The sequence below is a fragment of the Zonotrichia albicollis genome, chromosome 5 (genome assembly GCF_047830755.1).
Source record: "Zonotrichia albicollis isolate bZonAlb1 chromosome 5, bZonAlb1.hap1, whole genome shotgun sequence".
Lineage (NCBI taxonomy): Eukaryota > Metazoa > Chordata > Aves > Passeriformes > Passerellidae > Zonotrichia > Zonotrichia albicollis.
The window spans coordinates 63,612,433-63,634,920 of record NC_133823.1 but is presented as its reverse complement, the minus strand read 5'-3'; the positions used below and the strand labels follow the sequence as shown (position 1 = coordinate 63,634,920).

The 22,488-nt window shown below is 46.1% G+C and overlaps 2 protein-coding genes across 10 annotated transcripts in view; one reads left to right on the top strand and one right to left on the bottom strand.

Moving 5' to 3' along the window:
- Positions 1-783: 783 nt before the first annotated feature.
- NOCT (nocturnin) lies at positions 784-13,989 on the top strand. Its single transcript, XM_074541890.1, is given in 4 exon segments — positions 784-1,027; positions 1,030-1,248; positions 6,259-6,528; positions 7,349-13,989. Coding segments are annotated over 4 exon segments (1,569 nt in total). The 3' UTR covers positions 8,185-13,989.
- ELF2 (E74 like ETS transcription factor 2) overlaps positions 13,590-22,488 on the bottom strand; it is a 28,429-nt gene continuing 19,530 nt past the window's right edge. For 5 of the 9 annotated variants that reach the window (XM_074541882.1, XM_074541883.1, XM_005492166.3 and 2 more), the window contains 6 exons: positions 20,869-20,982; positions 19,730-19,903; positions 18,684-18,770; positions 16,259-16,451; positions 15,540-15,893; positions 13,590-15,308 (listed from right to left, as the gene is read on the bottom strand). In XM_074541882.1, coding sequence (XP_074397983.1) covers positions 14,681-15,308; positions 15,540-15,893; positions 16,259-16,451; positions 18,684-18,770; positions 19,730-19,903; positions 20,869-20,982 — 1,550 coding nt within the window. In that variant the 3' untranslated portion in view covers positions 13,590-14,680. Of the gene's footprint in view, positions 15,309-15,539; positions 15,894-16,258; positions 16,452-18,683; positions 18,771-19,729; positions 19,904-20,816; positions 20,983-22,488 lie in introns of all 9 variants that reach the window. The other 4 variants (XM_074541888.1, XM_074541886.1, XM_074541885.1 and 1 more) reach the window with 1 other exon arrangement.

Here is a 22,488-nt window from a genome sequence, read left to right as displayed (position 1 = left end):
GAAGCACAGCCAGCTGTAATGCCATGCTGCCAGCTTGTCCTGGTTCCTGCAGCAGCTGCAGCATCCCTCACAGAAGGCATCTGCCTCCCCCGGCTCCCTCGGTAGTTTAGCAAACACATAAAGAATCAAGTATTTCTAGGGGGAGAAAAAAAAAAAGTCCCATTTTCAGCAGGAAGCCCGTTCAGGCTAGCTGCGGGCACTGCCCTAATTCCAGCGCAGGAGCTCGGGGCCGCCCTTGGCCCCTGTGCCCTGACACAGGGCGCTGGGGCAGAGGCCACGAGAAGCGGGGGAAACAGCAAACAAGATCACCCACCCCCAGCTCCCAGCTTTGGGGCCCAGACCCCCCTTACCGGGGGCTATTCCCCGATATTCCCCCCCAGCCCAGCGCCTCACAGGCTCCCACAGGGCGGGGTGCCGAGCTGAGGGAGCGTCCCGCTCTCCACGCGGTCCTGGGAACGTGGCGGGCCTGGGCAGGGGGATGCTCGTGTCCGAGGAAGCCATCCCAGTAGAGAACATTATATCCCCAGCGCTGCAGGACCCGCCCGGCTGCGCTGGGAGCCCCGCGGCTGCCGAGCCCCGCTGCTCCCCAGGGCCGGGGCGGGCCGAGCCGAGCCGAGCCGAGCCGAGCCGGGCCGGGCCGGGCGGGGCAGCCCCTGAGCCGTGACGTCTATGGGAGCAGTGGGCGCCCCGTGCTGACATCACCGGCGGGAAACCTCCCCCGGGGCAGACCACTCCACGGCGGGGTAGGGGAGGCGGGAGCGACCACGGAGCGCGTCCTTCTTCATGCAGCTCCCTCCGCCAGCGACAGCGGGACGGTCGCGCAGCGCGAGCTCGCCGGTCTTTGCGGGCGGGCTCGGTGTGCGGACGGCGGTGCCGGGAGGGTTTGTTTGTACCTTGTCACTCCCCCCCACGGGTGGGCGTGGTAGTGCCCGAGGTACGCGCCGCGCGGGGCGCCGCCGCCTGTATAAGCGCGGCCGCGGGGCGGGCACGGGAGCTGCCGCGCTCCTGATCCCGTCTGGTCCCGCCCGATCCTGCCGGTGCCGCTCCGTCCCGCCGGGAGCATGTACCAGAGCTCCGCGCGCTGCCTCTGCTCGGCCCTGCCCGCCCTCTGCTGCGCTCCCGCCGCCGCCGCCTCGGCCTCCCGCCTGCCTCTGCCGCGGCCCCGCTGCCAGCCGCCGCCCCCCGGCCCCGCCGCGCCGCGGGCAGCAGCGGGCGGCCCGCCCGCCCCGGGGACGCCGCCCCGCACAGGTGGGTACGGGCCGAGGAGGGGGCGCAGCCGCCCCGGGAATCGCGCGGGGTCACAGCCGGAGGCTGGTGCCTGGTTGGTGCTGTCGGAGCGGGATCTGGGCTGTGCTGCCCGCGTCAGCGTGTCTCTTGTCCCCTCGCCAGCCTCCTCTCCGGGACTGGACCGGCCCTTGGGCTCTAAGGCAGCGGCCGTGGCGTTCTCCCAGCCGGTGAGAGCGGGCAGCATCCCGCTGCCCGCCGGAGAGCCCGCCGGAGCTTTGGGCGTTTCTGGCTCGGTGCCCTCCGTGTGAGGGATGGAGCGCCCTGTGCTCGCACGTAGGCTGGGTGCGGGAGTCAGCCCGGTGTCGCTGCGCTGGCCTGTCCGTGAGCCAGAGCGTCAGTGTCCGTGTGCCGCTGTCAGGAGCCTGCTCTCGGCTCGCTGAGCTGCCCTCTTTAGCTGCACTTGGTGTAGGATGAGCTTGACTCACTCGAGGCTCACTTTTCCCTCAAGGCAGCGTGTGGGAGCAGCCCAGGTTACCCTCTGGCAGGCAGCAGCAGCCATCACGTCCCTATTTGCCTGTACTGTTAAATAATTACAGCCCATTCTTCGTTCCCCACATGAGACCTGGAAAGTGCCCGATGCCCTCGGGTGCCTGTGTGGACCCCACGCACCCCTGAGCTCGGATCCAGCCCTAAGCTGCCTCTGTTGGCTCTGGCCGTGGCTCAGAATGCCATCCGGAGCCATTCCTGCTGACAGCTGGGGCAGCATTCACTGTGCTCCTCACTGCTGCCGTGGGCAGGGCGATAAGCCCAACTCCTTATCATTGAATGGCTTGGGTTGGAAGAGGCCTTAAAGGTCACCTGGTTCCAGCCTTCCCTCAATGGGCAGGGACACCTCTCACTAGCCCGGGTTGCTGAAAGCTCTATCCAGGCTGGGCTTGGACACTTCCAGTGATAGAACAGCCACAGCTTCTCTGGGCAATATGTCTGAGGCTGTATGACACATCTGGCATGCAGGAGATCCACTTTGCCCTACCGCCTTCAGCTGGGGCTGGGGTGAAGAGAGTTCCTTCCCTGTTGCTGCTGTTGCAGGAGGAGTGTGGAAGCCAGGCTGGGGCAGGGTGCTTCTGTTGGTCCTGTTGATGCCAGGCCAGGATGCCATATGGCAGGATCGAAGCTTCATGGCACTGCAGGGAAGAGGAGCATATGCATCTGAGAGCTGGCAGAATCGAGTTCATGATTAATAAAGCATTCATGAAGATAAAGGTTTCCAGAGCTTGTGCCAAGTACTGATTCCCTGTATTACTGGAGGCAGGATTTGAGGTTCACTCTTCTTTCTGGTGTTGCCTGTTGAGAACAGGCAGCTTCTGCCTTCCTCTGGTGAGCTCTCATTGCTGTCCCAGACAAGGTTGTACATGTAGTATGATACCTTGGTAGTGTACATTTTGTCACATGGGGATGGCGCCTGTCATGTTGTTCCTGGAACTGGGGTTCCAAGGAGGGCATTTCTGGCTGCTGCCAGCTCTAGGGCCGTGGAGGCTGATGCAACTCCAGACTGTGGTGTGTGGAGTCATTAACCTAGCAGGGAAAGCTTTGTGGTGAACAGGGTAGGGCTTCTGCCTGAGAGTGGTGTGGGGAGGTATGACCTGAAAGGAAGGGAAATGGGAATGTTGTTCACCTTACCCAAAAGGTCAGGGTCCGACACCCTTTTGCAGCCCTCATCTCTGAAATAAAGTATCTGATGGCTCATTGCCCGAGATCCTCGAAGTTCCTCTCTTCTGTGCTGGATGGAGCAAGAAGCCTGCCAACTTTACACCCTGCTCTAACATTTAACTGTCCGTTTGAATTCTTCCCTTACCCTTACTGTGCTGAGGTGCCACCCTTGCTGAGGAGAGGGGACTTTTTGATTTAAGCACCTTGCATAGTAATTGCTGAGTTGGTGTTCCCTGTTACATAACACCAAGAGAATCACTTTCATGTTTGCTATCCACTGCTACAGTGCAAGCTCAGAAGCCTGCTTCCTTCTCAGGGAGGAAAAAGAGCTTCAGTCTTCTCTTGAGGGCCCAGAGATGATTGTGTGAAAGAGGGTCTAGACTGTAAATTAAACACATTCAGTCCTGGCATAGGTGGCTTGAAAGTTCTTGGCTGAAGCAGGGGGCTCCTTGGGAAGATTCCAGCTTGAGATGACTGCTTATCTGCACAAGTCTGCCTGTGCCCCCACCAGCACCACAGTGTCACAGTACTGGCAGTTCAGCAAGTTCACTTCACTTGCACTGTGAGATTGCAGAGTGGTGACCTTGTGCTTGTATTGTAGCTGGACTGCTGTGGACATGGTTCAGCATTGCAGAAATAACAAAAAATGGATCCTGTGTTTGGAGTTTTCAGGTTCGGGTTGTTGGTCTGGCCCCTGTTCTGCAGTCTGTGTTGTCAGGATTCCAGCACTTTGGATACAAAGAACTTGTGCAGATAAGCAGTCATCTTAAGCTGGAATCTTCACTGCTTCAGCCAAGAACTTTTAAGCCACCTATGCCAGGACTGAAAGTGCTTAATTTACAGTCTAGACCTCTTTCACACAATCATCTCTGGGCCCTCAAAAGAAGACTGAAGGTCTTTTTCCTTCCTGAGTCATGGCTGACTTTAAAAGCTGTCAGATCAGCTCTGGGCCACAGTGCAGGCTGGGCTGTGCTTTACAGCCCATAAAGAGGTGGATACACCACAATCCCAGGGATGATGAGATTTAGACAATGCTCTGGCTTTGTTTGCAGCTTGGCAGGTGGAGGCTGAGCTTAGCCTTGATCCTGCTGTAACAGCTGTAAGCTGCTCAGGGCTTTGCCAGCAGGCCTGTGACTCCAGCTGTGTTGCACCTACCTTCAGCATCATCCCTCTGACTCAGGTCAAAGCCACAAGCAGCCTAAGAGCTTGCTAATGGCTTCTTGGAGGGTTATTATTATTATTCCTTTGGAGAGCCCCACATGAGCCATGCTCCTCATCCATGGCACGGCAGGATGCATGTCTGATGCAGCAGAAAGCACTGTGCTTATCTCCACTTGCAGCACTCAGCCGGGGCTTGTACCTGTCCTAAAAATAGGTGAGTGGCTCCCTGTGGAGCATCTATTAAAAGCTCTACTGATTTCTTTGGGTTTCTGCATGGCGGCCTGGCAGCCCTGCTTGTGTGTAATCTGCACCCTTCTGTATCCAGCACAGAGCGCGCTTTCATCCCTGCTCCCGCTCCCCTCACAGCTGTGGCAGGATCCTGCTCAGGGATTCTGTGTTTTCCCTCACTATTAAGGGCACTTCTACTACTTCAGCAGTACTTGGCTTCTTGAGAAGAAGTAAATTTCTCTGTAAACTGAAAAAGGGCTGCAGAAACAGAAACACTACACATAGCTGCTGTGGAAATATGTGTGTGTGAGCTCAGAATCGCATCTCCGTTTGAGGAACTCCTATTCCTTTAACTAAAAGGACAGAGATGAGGAGAAAAGTCCTATATTTAATCTAAATTCCCATTTCACAACTTTCTTGGAACTGTTCCATGGGCTTACACATACAAAACACACATTAAAGCAAGTAGTTTTTAGTATCTTTTAAAAGAATCCATTTTCCTAGGTACAAGGATGTGGGGCTTATACTGGAGAGTCTTTCTTTTCCTCCTGAGTATGTTTATTGAACTGTAAGGGTGTCCATCTTACAGCCTGCCCCTCTAGCCTGTCATTACTGTATGTCTGTCACCAGATCTTAAAATTGGTGGTGCTGTAGTTCAGTCTGAGCATGCAGGTGTGTTGGGTAGCATGCCAAGTCTTCTGCAAGATGTGACCACAAGATGACAATTTCATCCTCTTCCTTTTTTAAGTAACTCAAATGTACAAATAAACCTACTTAAAAACCACTGTGGGCCAACAGCAGTGCAACGCTGAAGTTCTTTTGCTCAAGATTCCCTTTGCAAAAGGCATTCAGAGTAAATAAGTAAGTTGAGACAACAACAGAACTCAGTCAGCATTGCCTCTTATGCAAGCTGCTGTGGTGCAAGCACTGCCCTTCCTGCCTTTGCGTTTGAAGGAGCAAAGCCCTCCCTTCCTGAGACGGGGCTGGAGAGCTCTTGCACACACAGTGTAGCAATACCACAAAATGTGCACAGGGACAAAACAGAGCAGGGACACACGTGCATCCCCATCCCATGGCAGCTGTGAGCCCGTGTGGGATGGGGAGCCCTCCCTGCAGGAGACATGGGGCTGGGTGAGGGCCAGCTGCGTTAGCAGGGAGAGCTGGAGACAGCAGCTCGTGTGGGTGAGGTGGCCACAGGAACAGGAGGTGGCTGGGCCCAGGGAGGGCTGAAAACTGCTGAGCTGGGGCACAGCACAAGAGAGTGAGGAGACAAAGGGAGAAAGGAGGGTGGGGGGAATGAACGTAGGGATGTGGAGCTGGGAGGCACCACCTTCTCCACTCCACATCCTGAGGTCTCAGCCAGCAGAAGCATCTGGCTGCTTCATGGTCATGACAGCATTACTGCTTTGGGGATAAATGACACTGATCAGAGATTCCTGTTAAATACCAACCTGAGGTTGGTTAACTGGAGTCTGCAGCCTGGAGGCATCCCATATGGACACAGGGTGCCAGGCCATACAGAGTGCCCTCTCCATCAGAAGCAAATGCTGCGCGTGAAATAAGGAGCAGGCAGCATTTGTCCACCTGCTGGGCTCTCTCCTCTGTGAACAGGGAAAAAGTGTGCTCTACTGTGTTTTCTACAATATATGCAGAGTTAATCTTAGCCCTGCTATTCTGGTTGAAAGAATTCTTTGTTGCCTTAGAAGACAGCAGCATGATGTCTTAGAGCAAGCTGTTTGCAGGCTGCAGCCCCTGATGACAGGCAGAACATGAGGCTGCACAGGACTAACCCTCTTCTGCATCCTTCTTGTTTTGCCTCAGACTCAGGAACGGGCTCCTGCACAACCACCAATGGCTGGCACTGCAGAGAGGTACCCAGGTGATGAGGAGAGCTGTGGTGGACCATCTCTAACAGGAGTTTTTCCCTTGCAGTGTGTTCCATGGGAAACAGCACCAGCCGGCTCTACAGCGTGCTCGCCAAGACGCTGAGCAGTGGCGCCGTGTCCCAGCACCAGGACTGCCTGGAGCAGCTGGACTCAGCACAGCTGGATCCCATAGACCCCAAGGATTTGCTGGAGGAATGTCAGATCGTTCTGCAGAAGCGGCCACCCCGGTTCCAGAGGAACTTTGTGAACCTGAAGAAAAACAGCGGCAGTAACCACCGCCCCATCCGGGTCATGCAGTGGAACATCCTCGCCCAAGGTAGGAGATGCTTGTGAGCTCAAGGTGTGAGCTCGAGATCAAATGCAGTCATGAAAACCCTGGCAGAGCAAAGGGAGAGAGGAGTGAACATGAGACACAACTGACTGAGGGCCAGGGGGGAGTATTTTGAGCACTTGAAATAGTGGCTTTCCTTCTGTCCCATAGGAAAGGAAAAAAAAGGTCTCTCCTTGCAACTCTGATGCCAAAGGTAGCCCCAAATTCCTGTCTTAACTGAACAGTGTATTCTAAAAGCTGTGACCCATCGGTTTTAGATGGTTGTTAACCCCAGAGAAAATCGATCTTTTTCCTAAGTTTTATTTGTGATGTTTCTCTTCAGTTTCTGATTACCTTATTGGTGAGCTGTCCATAAATTCAGAGCTGCTACGGGAATTCTTAATGCTTAAAAATAATTTTAACTGCTGGTTTTGAATCAAGGCTGTAAGTTGACGACTGCAGCAGCCTCATCTTAAAATCTTTTGGGTGTGGGAAATTTCCCTCATAGGGACTGCCTTAACCTTCTGCAGTCTTTTTTAACCCACTTCATTTTATTTTGGCTTATGCTGCAGCAGCCACACGTGGGGGTACTTGCCCTTGCGTAGTGGGCAGAGCGGGAGAAAGTCTTATATATCTTTAATCTGTAAAAGGAACTTAATTTTTTTGGAGCGACTCCAGTGACTTGAGATGGGGTTCTCACACCTACGGGCAAATCTGGTACCCTTAGAGTTACCAGCATGTAAACTGATAAAACCTGGAGGATGACAGGCTGTTTCAGCTATCATTAACTTTTGGGTTTTTTGTTTACCCTCCCTGCTAATTCCAGCTCTCGGGGAAGGCAAAGACAACTTTGTCCAGTGCCCCATGGAAGCTCTGAAGTGGGAGGAGAGGAAGTGCCTCATCCTGGAGGAAATCCTTGCATACAAGCCCGACATCTTGTGCCTTCAGGAAGTCGACCACTACTTCGACACCTTTGAGCCGCTCCTCAGCCGCCTGGGCTACCAGTGCACGTTCTTCCCGAAGCCGTGGTCGCCGTGCCTGGACGTGGAGCACAACAACGGCCCGGACGGCTGTGCCATGTTCTTCCTCAAGGAGCGCTTCGAGCTCGTCAGCAGCGCCAACATCCGCCTCACCGCCATGAAGCTGAAGACCAACCAGGTGGCCATCGCTCAGACGCTCAAGTGCCACGAGACCGGCCGGCTCTTCTGCATCGCCGTCACCCACCTGAAGGCCCGCACGGGCTGGGAGAGGTTCCGCTCTGCTCAGGGCTGTGACCTCCTCCAGAACCTCAAGAACATCACCCAGGGAGCAAAGATCCCCCTGATTGTCTGCGGGGACTTCAACGCGGAGCCAACTGAGGAGGTCTACAGGGAGTTCTCCAACTCCAGCCTCAATCTGAACAGTGCGTACAAGCTGCTGAGCCCCGATGGACAGACGGAGCCCCCCTACACCACCTGGAAGATCCGGCCCTCCGGAGAGTGCCGGCACACGCTGGATTACATCTGGTACTCCCAGCATGCCTTGAATGTGAACTCAGCCCTGGGCTTGCTGACTGAAGAGCAAATTGGGCCCAACAGGCTGCCCTCATTCAATTACCCTTCCGATCACCTGTCCCTTGTGTGTGACTTTAGTTTCAATCAGGACCCTGACAGACTGCTGTAATGTCCTGGAATGCCAGCTGCTATTGCAGTGTCTGAACTCTCCAGTCTTTTATTTTAGAGAAAACCTTTGAAGCTAGATGCTGTTGAAAGATGAGGAAATACTGTTGACTAACCATTGTTTCAGGCACTTGTTTGGAGTTACACTTGCTGTTCAGCTCTCATTAATGTGCAGCCTTCGAGGGAGGAAGAAGGAAGCCAGTGTTCTCATTGTACTCTTCTTGCCGCTTCAGGGTTTGAAAACTAGAAGGCAAATGGCTTTATTCTTTCACTAAGCCCCCTGTTTTAAGGATTTAATCCTCTAATGAATGTGGAGGCCTTAGTATTTAAATCAAAACATTGTGTCTGTAAAACATCTTGCCCTGACAGCATGCAGATTTTATTTATTTCATATTAAGCTTCTGCAAGTACCAAAGGGAGTGAGGTTCAACTACCCAGTGAGATTACCTTAAATCTTTTTCTGTTGCAATACGAAGGAAGTTTAATGCAGTTTAGACAAAAAGCTAAGCTCATAATAGTGTGGTCTTGTCATTTTTCCATGACTTGAGATGACAAATTCATGACAAGTGTGAGGAAGGACCCCTCCAGTAAGAGCAGGTGAGGAGAGAGAGGCTGACTATGACCTAGAGTAATGCCCTCACTTTTCCAGAGCAATGTGCATGTATCTGTCACACACATACAGACTCTAGGCTGTCCAGTGACTGTACCTTCATCTCTTCTGTGCTTCCCTCTGGAGGACACAGCTAAGCAGGGACTATTTCTTCCTCTGAGTATTACTTTTCTAAATGGTTTAAATTTGTAGTCTTGTCAATCTTGCTGTTTCAGTAAAAGGCCAGTCTTAATATTGAAAGATTTTCTTCTATTTATCTTCAGAATCTAAAGCTACACTGGAACCTCTTATAAGATAAAATTTATTTATTGAGAGAAGTTGGTGATCCTGCATCTGATTGGAAAGCATGGAATGACAGCGTTCAGGAGCCTCTTCCTGTGACCCAGAGAAACTCTGGCAAAGCATCTGGGCGACAGCAGAGGTGTGTTAGTGCAGTAACTCCTGTGATGCTCACTGCTGACATAGGAATTGCATATATGGGCTGTAAACATGCCATTATGCCAGAAAATACCATAGGAAGAGAGGGGGGAAGAGGGACAACAGTTGGAGTTGTGCTGACACTTAGATAGTTGAGGAAGACATGGCAGGGCAAATAAAGCAGTATTTCCATGTGAAGCAGGGTGCATAGTAACTCTTAAATGTTCCAGCTGTTTGTTAATAAAACTCTTTGGAAAAAAGTAATGTCTTGGCTGCTGTCTTTCTCACTTTGCTGTCCCAAGTTCCTGTTGCCAGGGAGGTGACCTGTCTCAACTAGTTTGAGCTTCAAGTTGGTGCTGATGCTTCCTCTTCCAAAGCTCTTTTCTCCCACCCCTAACCCTGGTCTCAGAGTGGCATGGCTGCTTTGCTTTCATTCACAGCACACACTCTTTCTCCAGCTTGGAATGTCCAAATTTCACAAGTCTGAAAGGAAGGGAGTTACGCTTAGCTGTTAAGCTGCTCACTCTTCTAGTTAGAGAGGAAACCTACACTGTATTACTGTAAATATTCCCCTCTCCATAAGTGTCTGTTAGTTAACAACTGTAGTCATCTGCAGCTAATAAACACCTCTAAAATCAACATCACAATAAGACCTGTAAGATGGTACCTTGAGTAGGTCAAATCCTTGCTCATCTACCACAAAAAAACCACACCAGAAGCTGTAGCTTCCATCCAGACTCCTTTTGGCAGTTTCATTTCTCTGGAAGAAACTACACTTATGGTAGAAAGCCCTGACTTGAGAGCAAATATCAGGTCTGTATTTACAAACAAACTACACCATAATCAAAAAACCCCACCACTCCCACCGAACATGAAATCACTCCATGATTTCATTTCACTTTTATACAAGCAGCTTCATTTTCCTCAGGCCAGCCAAGGTGTCCATCAGTGTGGCCCCTTCCCCACTTCCAGAGCATAGAGCCACAGACTCGATTATGGGAGGCTTTTTACCAGCAGGAGCTGAACTATCCCAGCTGCAGAATTCCCACTGTCACTCTCACAGTAGAGTATATGGCATCTATGATTCTCAAGACATTTTTATTTATACCCTTGCTTGCATCCCTTGCTTAATTCTCCTAAACAAGAAATTAAACTGGTGAGAAAGAGCATGATTTGTATGGTACTGCCATCACTGCAGAACCTCTGATGAAGTGGAAAGGGCTGGGATTCTTCTTCCATCCTGGACACATTACAGTACATGTTCACTGCTTCAACTCCTTAAAGGGTAATTTTGAAGGCAAGGGGGGGGTGGAATAACTGAAAAGGCTGGAGACTTTTCCCATCTCAATGCAATACTGTCCTCTCAGAAAATCCCTGCTAGAGTGCAATGTTGAACCCTTTCTGCTGCATTTTAATGAAAAGGTAGATAGGCTGCAGAAATTAACTGCTAAGTTCCCAGGCAGCTTCACCCTTTTATTCCAGTACATGCCATAATTTATTTGGCAGACTCTTTTGGAAAAATTAAATGGATTATTGCTTTTGCTTTGTTTTATGCAGCGAGAGACAAGCCTGCAGCACTGAAATACTTTTGCCAGCTATAAATATCAGTACACTAAATATTTTTCAGAAGAAGCAGAAAGGATTTTTTTTTCCTGTGTAGCAGTATGACTCTTAACAATAAAAAATGTCTTCCAAGCTCTCCTTGTGAATGTATGCCTTATAAGCACATCAAGGCTAAAAAAAGGCTCCACAGATCCCTTGCTTTCATCTTGAATAAAGGCTGCCTTAGCTTCAGCAGTGACACTTTTCCCTCACTCTCAAGCAAGCTGCAGGAAGAAATGACCCACTTGTTTTATTTGTGAGAGGCAGAAGCTGCTGCAAGCTTATTAAAACACTATCTCTCCTGGAGAACAATTAGATCCCAAATACACAGTGTCATTTGGATCTTCCTAATAAGCTTAACACCTGCTATTTGAACTGTCTCTACAAGGCAGAATTGCACTTGGCTTGTTCTGGCAGTAGCAATCTTCACATGTAGCTGAGATCCCTGCTGCACACGTTGTGCTGAGTACCAGCTTGAGGCTTCAAGTGCCTCTCCATTTTCTCCTCAACTTCTGACTGCCCCTGGCTCACTCATCCCTGATCACCTCAGATGGAACTCCCCAAAGCCCTGAAGTTGATGAAATCAATTAGCAGAGAATCCCAAGAGTTCAGCCTTCCTTTCAGCACACTACCCAGAGTTGTGCCCAGGCCCAGGCCCCTTCACTGGGAAAGACATGCAAGAGAGAGCTAACAAAACCACTTGTCTCTAGAATGGGATTCTCCTTTTCTCGTTTTTGATACTCAGACATTTATTCTGAGTTACAAATTACAGCTGAGGTATTTTTCCCCTCTGGATTACACATCACTCTTTTAATTCTATAACTTAAAACAGTGGGTTTGAAAAATAAAAATAGTTCTTATCTGCAGAATCAGTGGTACCAAGTCTGTGTGTGTCTCAATGCCTTCTGTATAAAGCATACTCACTTCACACAAGTTTCATTCTACCCACACATCTACGAGTTTCTGCTTGCCAAGGATGAGTTAAGCCTGGCCCCTACATGAACCACCAGATTCAGATGTAAAAGGGAATCCTGCTTTCACCCATGTACCAAACAACAGGTTTTTCAATGGGATTTCAAAAGCCTGGGAGTACAGATAGATACTAAACTAACCACTTCAATATTCTAGTGTTCCTTTCATCTGTTTCAAATGTCACAAACCCGACCAAGGCTCCCTCATCCTGAGGTCACATCCTCCAACACCACCAGCAAAAACATCCCTATTGACAGCATCAGGGTAAGCCCCCTGTCCATTTCAGTTACAGCACATCCTCACACAGACTGAGATTCTCACAGCACTGCATGAACTCCAGTGTGCCACTCGCTGGTGGCCAGGGGAGAGAGCCAAAGGACCATCACTGGCTCCGTGGCAACACGCAGCACTGGCAGTGTCTCAGAGCTGCCCACCCCACCGGCAGGGGAGCTGGGTGCCTTCATTCCTCTAGTTTTTGCCATTACATAATGAAGTCTTGGCATTACAAGGAGGTCATCAGCTGGAGATCCTTATCTAATTCCAGGAAGACAGTTTGTCCCCATTTGACTTCCACTGTATCTAAATTAGGTGTTGGAAAGGTCTTAATTACAAATACTCGACATAGATACTTCATGCTCTGAGATACAATCAAGTAACAGCCATCTAGAATAGGGTTTCTTACAGACTGGACTTGCAACAGAAGCTTTAAAAACACTGGTTTCTCTCATCTTTTAGCTCAGATCTGTACCACCACCTGTCTCTCTTTACACTGCTCCATTTCCCTTTACTCAGAACAATAGTGCCTCAGACTGTCAGATTAATCGAGTGATTGCCCAGCTTCCCCTACTTCCCTTTCCTACCTTTCTTAGGAAAAAAGTAATCTTCTCTCTCCATGTCCTTGAGTGAAGGGCTCTTAGTCCTCTACCCCATGCCAGAAACACAGATCATGTGTCAGAACTTTTGATTCTCTGGATTGCTGCCTTACACTCACTTTTTATCAGCTTCAGCTTCATTTTGCTCCTCAACTCCACTTCCCTGCTGAAGAGAATGAAAAATAATTGTTTTTCCAGAAGCCTTTCATAGTCCCCCCCAGTGCTGGCCTGGCTGTGTGGAGATATTTCCACTTTTCTTACCAGTTGAAGGGAAGAGTGGGCCTTGCAGCTTGGACTCCACAAGTAACCTGCTTCTCAGCATGTAAAGTATTTAATTGTGGTGTCTCTCAGCATTACAGAAGACCTCAGCTCCAGACAGCTGTTAAAATTTCTCCTCCAGGCATGAAGTACCTAGATGATGATTCAGACTTCAATTAAATTTCAAGATTACCTAAGTTCCTGCCCTGAAGACTTTTCAGGGCATATCACTAGGAACTGGGGGACCATTGGCTACCTGACTACTCAGGTACTCATGTGCTGTGACTACCATGACTACCCACAGCCTGATGTGCCAGTGTGGTGCCCCTGAAATCAGGGCAAGCTACACTTCACGCCATGCAGATGGACTGGAAATACAGAGCCACCATCAGGTGCAGCTGGAGGAGCAGCTGGGTAGCTCACAGAGCCCCTGTGTATGACCACCATACTGAAAACATCGAGGAACTGGACCCCTGCCAGAAGATACCTCACCAGCAAGCTCCACAGGTATTTACACAAATGAGTGAGAGAGCTGGCCAGCCCTCTGAAGCAGGGAGGAGTCCCAAAATTTCACACTGTATCATCTATATTAGGATGAATGCCTGGAAGATTTCAAGTAAGAAAAGAGGTTAACAGGTTAGCAGAAAGGAAGAAGGAAAAAACAAACAGCACACCAAACACCATTAAATTTTCTTCCTGTATTTCATTAAAACCTACTTGAATACACTTTGAAACAAGAGTACAACAAAATAGAATATACTTCAAATGTTGAATATACAAACTATTATAGTTCGTTCTGAACACTGGTACTTCCCTCTTAACTTCAACTAAAAAAAATTTACAGGTTTAGAACTACCTGACAAAAGCTCATGCTGGGCGTGACCTTTGAAGTGAGAGTAGAGCTGAAACTGAAATGTATGCACAGATGTCAAGGCTAAGTGAGAGAAACAGGCATGGTACAGCAGAAGGCAGAAAACCTGCTGCTACTTTGTCCACGATTAAGAAATTTAGACAGACTTTTAACTACCATACAAAATATGTTACATGTTATTCTATAACAATACTGTGCTAGGTACAAGGTTTTTAAAAAATTTGTTTTAATAAAAAAGCTTTACACAAACAAGCCATTAGCTTATTTCAAGAAAGATAACTGAAAATCAGTCTAAGGCTTTCAATTTGAATCTGCTTAAGCTGTATGATACAAAAATCCCTCCAGGCCTCTGTCTTCTTTTAGAAGCTCTTTAATCTCCTTTATTTCACTTCCTACAACACCTAGTAGCATAGTTTTTCACATAGCACCAGTTGAGTACTGTGGGCACACAGTAGTAATCGCTGGTATGCACATAAAATGCATCAAATTTGCCATTTGTGTAACAATGAGACTTTCCTCTCCCCCTGAAAACTAAAAACCAAGGCAAACCTCTCACACAGCTCTCTCTTAGTGTTTCAGGTCTTAGTGTAGCTTGGTAACCGGTAGCGTAGTGAAATTGTTTGGTCCCTTTTCAGTCCCTCTCTCTTTCATTCTCCATAGGTTCAGCTGTTTCCCAACTGGAAGAGGCAGTTTGTAATCAGCGTATCAGCGTGCTTTAAGTCCCACTGAAACACGGGAAAATAATTTTTTTTCCAGTAAGTCTTCAACATATGCATGTTTATTAACATTCCACAACTCTCCTTTATGACTTGGCGGGGCATCCACATCCCTCCCCCAATCACGTCAGTATATTCAAAACCGTAACAGTCAGAAGTCCGTGCTGGAAGAAACCTATTCTTCATTTTTCACACGTGATGATTCCTTCTGTTTTCATTGTTACAGGAAGGGCAATGGCTGAGGGTGTACTAACTACTACTACGTGGGTTACAGTCTTGCTTCCATCCACTGGCTTCTCCTCCTTTACCAGCTGCAGTGTTTTCACTTCACATTCCTGTTTCAAGGCGGCCGTGTCTGATTTAACTTCTGGGCCTTTGAGAAGGGCACTGATCACCCTGGGCGGAGTCTGGCCCGAGGCCTGCTGAGCAGGAACCGACAGTCTCATTACGGGTGTCCCATGGGCTATGGACACGGGGGTCAGTGCTCTCACAGCCAGCGGGGCTCCCACGATGTTGATACTCCCTGACCCCGACAGGCTCGTTTTTGTTTGCAGCTGACACTGCGTGAGTTGCGTGGCAGGGATCGTGATGATTTTGGTGGGCTGCATTGTGATTTTGTCTCCATTTTCAGCAGAGGTTGGCATCACAGTAGGGATTGTCTGGATTACTACCTTTGGGGTTGTTGCTGTGGTTGGACTTGTGTTGGTTATTAACGGTGACCCTGCATTTACTGACTGCACTGCCACAGTGGAGATTTTCTGTCCCAGAGAGGTCATGACAACGGGCACTTGCATTGCCACTCGAACAGTCCTACAAGATAAACGTGTGTGTTTAGGCCAAAACACAGGGCACCATCACAGATGACGACAAGGACAGGCAGTTCCAAGAGAGACAGGTTTTTAACTGGTTCTTAAAAAAAACCAAACCTAACCGTAACAAAAAAACGAAAAAGCCAAACCAGCAAACAAAGAGCCCAACCCCAAACCTTTTGCACATCTAGCAATAGGACTTTGTAAATTTAACAGGCCCATTAACACAAACCTGGGAGCTGATGTTGCTGGGACAGTAGCAGTGGTAGTAGAAGGATGAGATGAGGATGTGTCATGAGCTGGTGAGGCAATATTCACAACTCTGGTGACTGCTTTTTCTGTTCTGGTACAGCTTAACTGAGAGGAATTTTTTCCTCCACGTGCAGAGGTTGCTGCTTTTAAAAGGTTTTCTGCAGATAAAGACACTCTTTCCAGGGACTTTTCATCTGTAGGCATTGACAAATCTTCATTACAGGACTCACTTTTGTCATCATCTATGACAACTATATTTTTTGGCATCTCCTTAAACTGATACACAAGCCTCTGTCCCTCAACCTTTGCCAGGATTCCTCTTTGATAGTAGTATCTGCAAGTAAAGTACAATTAAGTATTAGGCAACATTTTAAAGAAAACATCATTCTGAGCTAACAAGAAAACCTGAAGTTATCACAGTAAAATCTACAGTGTAAGGAGGTATGGAAAGAAGCTCTTAGAACACACTGGCAAATGATCTGAAGGATCTACCTGAAAAAAATCGTACCCTTCAAATACATACTTCAGGAATTAAAATTGCAAATTTACTGGTAATATAAAAAGTTACAGGGACTGCAAGACCAAAGGCTAAATCTGCAAAAGGGCAAAGTTTTTAAAATTTCAGAAGCTTTATATTTCTATGGGCAAAAATAAGATTTTAAACTGTAATAGATAACCTAAGGATCTAAGAGTTTTTACCTGAGAGCTCTTCCCATAGTCTCATAGTTCATGTCAGGCTTGTTTTTGTGTTTTCCCCAGAGTTTGGAGACAGCTTTTGAATCCACAAGTTTAAATATTCCTTTCTCTCTCTGAGTCCATTTAATATATCGAGGACATGTATTTTTGTCCTGAAGAAGGTCCAACAGGAACTCCCATAAGTATGTTGTATTTCCTACAATCAGAAAGCATTTTTGTGTTAGAAAACCACTTTTAAAGATAACAGAAAGTTCTCCATTACAATCCATGTTACACAGAGGATGTGACCTGCACATAGTCATTCACTCTGTTAAGTTTAATGAAGTTTCCATAAATATTTACAACACAGGAGCCTGCCTGTTCAATCCAATACCCATTTTCTTGAAAAGAAGTATGGGAGGGTGTTCCAAGTCAGTACCTATCTATGCAGCAGGATGAGCGCTAGAATTTTCTTCTCATATTTGATTAAACAGGGCATGAAATGCCAGTACATTTTATGACACTGCAAACCAGGAGGATATAAATATGTAATTTTTAAAAGGCATACAACCTGCAGCAACAAACCATCTCAACTGTGGTTAAGTTTGTCAGGGATCTGGGACTCTCAAACCAACTGGTGGCACCCCGTGTTCTAACCCTTCCCAAGAGCTGTTGCAAAAACCTAAGTGGGCTTCAGGATTAGAAAGCAAACAGGAACTTCAAGAGAATAAATAAGCCGTAGAGCACAATTAAATCACATTTACAGCTGCCTCACTTTGCACCAGAAAGTATCCAGAATGCACAAAGGAAGGAATGCCAACAAGAGATCCCCTTTCCAAATGTGCACGATCATCTCTCATTCTCCATGACTTAACTCTGATAGTACTAAACTGTAGAATAATTCCTGATTTTCCAAACCCATGCTGCATATGAAATAGCCTACCTTTGCAAGTGCTTTTTAAAATAAGTAACAAAAATTAAATCCAGTTAAAAAATATTTTGTAGGACATCAAGAAAAAAAATTAATTTATTCCAGTTGTAGTATAAAATATGGAATGAGACACTTCATGAGAACAAGAGATATATGTAGGTCCTTAGGAAGTGCCAGAGAAATGAAATAAATTTAAAAGAAAGCTAAAAAATCTCCTGAAAACCACAGAGCAGTACCATCTCCCACTTGATAAAACAAGAAGCTATAGAGCTGAATTCACCAGCACAAAAAGGAGAACAGAGAGAAATACAGGCCTCCTTTTTCAAATCATTTGTCCAGGAAACTAGGACCTAGGACAACTGGAAAGTACTGTTCAGGTAAAAGAAAGCTGTAATGCTAAAATCTGAAATAGAAAGAAAGACAAGGATTCAAGAAGACTACAGAAAAAGGAAATAATTAAACAAGAGGTATTTTTAAATACAGCAGATACAAAATCTGTCATCTTCACTGAAGTCCAGTGCTACACCAAATCTAAAGCAACTCTGGGCACTGTAGGGAAGTTTAATCAGTGTTTGCACTGGTTTCCATGAGCAAACATCTCCATGAAGTCAGTCCCATTCTTCCTTGCCCTATTGACAAAGCTGATGACTCAGGAGCTGCAGCCAGATAAGGAATTATGTAAACAGCAGAGACCTTGCTTTTAACCAAATGTCAAAATAGCAGTGGAGGTGACCACAGCACACTCTTTCAGCTGGCATGCTGCTACTCCAAGTCACTAAGCTGTTACTGCCAGCCACAGCAACATCTCAGAACAACCACTTGCACCAAGTGGAGGCAAGATCCAGATGTGTCACCTGCAGCTGATACATGGCACACCACCCCAAAGGTAACCTGAGAGCTCATGTCCCAGTCTGTCTTCTTGCAGAATGAGTGGCAGGGGCTTGGAGCCCAAGAAAGGAACCTCTATTTATCAGGAGAAACATCAGAACTCTTCTGCACATAATGCTCCACTCAACCAATACAGAAACACATCATCATTTGTTTTTCTCCTTAAACTGAACTGAACTTATATTCCCACTGAAGTTTGTCAATTAACTAAGAAATAATATTTCCAACCTTATTACCTTTACTTCCAACCATCACCTTACTAAATGCTCATGTGCTGCTGTCTCTACTTGAAAGCAAGTCTTACAGCAGTAGCTTAATAAATTATGTGTGTAGCACTAAGTTGAAACATAACACAAAAGACATCACGAGTCAATAACCACAAAGTAAAGCAAATAAAAAATGAGAAAACCTATTAACTGAGGAGGGTACTAGAGAAGATGCCTAGAGCACATCCTAGATACATCCTTGAGCTAGATCTTGTACAAACAAATTTAAAGACATTGAATAAAACTCTAGTAAAATAAATACAATCTCATCCATCACATTTTTAAAGATATGTACATTTCCTGTGATAAATACCATGGAGATACATTGCTTATTTTTAAAGACTCAATGAATGGAAAAACATACCTTTGCCTTCTCTAGGTTTCTTCTTTATACCTAGATCTGGAGAGCCATCAGATAAAGCTGATTGCTGGGTCTTGGGCTTACGGCCAGCTGCACATAACACATGGGGAAAAAGAAGTATTAATCATATGCAGAGTAAATTTTATAGTTTGCCTTTGCTGAAAAAAGCAGTTTGTGCATTTCCCCCCTGCTGTTTCCTTGCCACAGGTATGGATAAACTTTGATTCTTAGATTACTACTGCACATCCAGTGCATTTACCATTTGGTTGCTTACTTCATAGGCGGATTTAACTCAATTGCAGACAAGTTAAAGTGCATTTTTATTAATTCTAAGACTCAAAGACCTTGGATTTGTATCATTTTATCAGAACATTGCATTTGTTGCCCTCTAAATTACAAGTAAATGTTCTATCTCAGCATGTCTGGAAACTATTAAATCAATGTTCCTAAAGCTATATGAACTGTATTGATGCCTCTAACAAAACTGCTAAACCAGAGAGAGCAACCTTACCAAGTGCCCACCTCTCATGTGACAGCAAAATGCTTAGAAATCAAACACTGTTCTGAACTGATTCTCCTCCAAGACATGCCAATTAGACAGGAAAGAGAAAAATTTCACAAATAAGATCTTATCATGATTTTGTAAACTGATTTATGGGTTTTTTAAAGTTAGAATTTACCCTGATGCTTCATTGCATGAACCCCAAGTCTACCATCTCACCAAATATACCCACATTTCACACAAAGTGGCTACCTACCACAAAGGTCCTCTTTGAACACTCTACCCTTCCTCCACTTTGTGTTAAAACACAGAACACAGAAACCATCTTCCTTCATGGCTTGTCAAAGCCCACTCTCTTGCTCCCTCTTTTTTCTTGATGCAGACCCATTTTTCTAAGAACTCACATTTCAGACTCCCATCAATCTGTTTGTAAGAGCAAAGAGATCAGACCATCCAATCCATCCTCCCCTGTATCAACTGCACCATCCATGGCAGTGGACAACAGAAGAAAAATTTTGAGATTGCTCCTATGAAAAGCCATATGTACCCTTTTTCTTTTTCAGTGGCTCATGGATATCAGGGGAAGTTGGAACAGGAGACACATCCATTTGTTCAGATTCCTCTGTTGATACTTCCACCACGGTTTCTGTGATCACATCAGGTCTCATGGCTGCATGGATAAATTCTGGGGTGGACACACAAGGAGGGACAAAAACTTCCACTACAAGAGAAGAAAAAAAGAATATCTGATGAAGTTTCTACCTGATTTTATTTTAATGTATCTTACATAAAATTACTTTAAACAAAGCATATGCAACACTGTATAAAGTTTCTGCTCCAAAATCCTGTCACCTTGAAAATCAATCCAGCTCTCCAAAACATGCACACTTGTCAGTAGTTTTAGGCAAAAACAAGTACCACACCAATATTCTTCAGAACCAAACTCAACTTTGTTTTAAACAAATTAGAGCTTCATCTTTGATCATTACTCTGATCTCCACTTCCTATTTTGTAGCTTTTGCATTTCAGTTTGATCATTATTTCATCCAACATATATTAAATAACTTCAGAAGGGACATCAGTTAAAGTAACCATCAACATTAAGGTTTGGTTTTTCAGACTGGTGACACTGTGCAACACATTGGTTTTGGGTATTCTTTATAAAATGGAAAGATGAATAGAAATACTTTTCCCTTAAAATATTTCAGCAATTTAAAATGTCAGATTCACAGAACCCAGAAGGGCTGGGGTTAGAAGGGGACCTGGTCCAACTCCATGCTCAAGCTGTGCCACCAAGAGCTGGTTGCCCAGGATCCTGTACTTTTTAGTATCTCCAAGGATGGAGTCCCCAAGGCTTCTCTGGTCAATCTGTGCCAGAGCTCTGTCACCTGCACAGTGAAAAAGTATTCCATGATCTTTAGGGGGAAAAAAATTAACTTTAAATATGTTGTTACTCAGCTATCTCTTCCCAACAAACCCTCTCAGATAAATTATTTTATCTGTCAGTATACATGTTGCAAGGTGGAGAAATCATGTAAAACTCAAACAAATCAGTAGTTTTTAAATATGCAGGCAAATGTTTAAACAGCATACAGCTCTTCACAGAAACAGGTTTCCCATTTTGCTTGTCTTACTGATTAGTAGAAGGAGAAATGGCTCCCAGAGCAGAGACTGTGGCTGACATACCAGGACTCCTGGCATCTCTCAGGCAGGTAGGAGACTCCATATGAAGCAAGGCCTCTGCAGCTTCAATTGTCTTATCTGTGCAGTGCACATTACTGCCATGAACTGATGCTTCTACTGCAGAAGGATACAAAAGAATTATGAGAACAGGTTACTTATACAAGTCTACATGTATCCCTGTACAACTATATTCTCAATCTTTAACACGAAAACCACAGGATTATCAGATGTCTTCACACCTTTTATACCTTCCTGTCAACAGAAATATTTAGGGAAGGCATAAGACAAGCAGAACTGACACTGTCACTTCCTAGATTAGATTTCTAGTTCACAAGGAAGCTACTCATTTCCATGAGGAGTTCAAGAGCTTACAGAAAGAGACTGAGATTTGTCTTCTGCCTTCAAATTAACCAGAAAGAAACAGATGAGGATGATTACAAATTAATGCAGCAGAACAGAGAAGCAGTACCATCTCCAACTATTATCCCATTAAAACCTAAAGGTCACCTCTTCAAATTTTCAGTCTTTTTGATAAATATATACATATACATGTCTATGTATATACAAATATATGCAAATACAAGACTAGTTTCCAAAACATACATCCTGTTTTGATTTCTGACACTGAAAATAATTTTGAATTCATTTTAGCAGGTTGGTTGTTAAAAAAACCACAAAGCACAACAAACAGTACAAAGAGTGTGCTTTATGCAAAAACTAAGGGAAGAAGGTAAAAAAAAGTTCTTTTTTCAAGTTCTGAAAATTTAGGAAAACTAATTAATCAAAAATAATGTAACTTCAAGAGAGCACAGTTAAGTTTGACACAGTGCAGATCACAGCACCAACACAAAAAACCCCAATGTACCAAGCAAAACCACAATTCTATGCAAATCTAACTCCATATTCCTCACCCCTGTAAAGGTTTGGAAAAGTGGTGAGTGCAGAAACACCTGTTGCCCATTATCCACCCTCTGGCCAAGGTAGCTGTCTCTCTTCAGTTGCTCTTTCCATTTATGGCCATCTGCTCTAAGCTGAGCCACTCCAGCCAGGCAGCCGGCAACCAGGAGATCTATCTTTAGCCTGAGCACAGTCACCTATCTCTAGTATCACAGAACTAAAGAGGATCTGGGAGTAATTCTCCACAAAAACTTCAAGGCACCGATGCCGTTACTGAAAAAGGCTGAGAAATACCTCGAGGTTTGTTTAGTGAAAAGCAGGGAAACACAATGCCAGAGTTACCTCTGACTTAAGGAAACACCAGACACACAGAGATTATTCCCTGCAGGCCCACACGGGAAAGACTTCCAGCATACTGCAGCTCTCACAAATGCAGGGATTAAAAACCTGAAAAATCTACTAGCCAGCAGATGAAACATATCAACCAGAAGCAGAAAGTGGACGAGATGTGGAAGATGCAGAAATGCAAAACTACAGGTGACAAAGTTCTTGCTGCCCACCTGCACACTGGCTGATGGGATTCCCACCACAGCCTGTTAGCCATGGCCTGGGATGCTATTTAGAGGGCTTTATCTTTTGGAACAGTAGATGCCTGTTAAGGCTGCATTCCAGCACTGCTTCACCCCAGGCTGTGAACAATAAAACCTGACCTAAGAGCACAGGAAA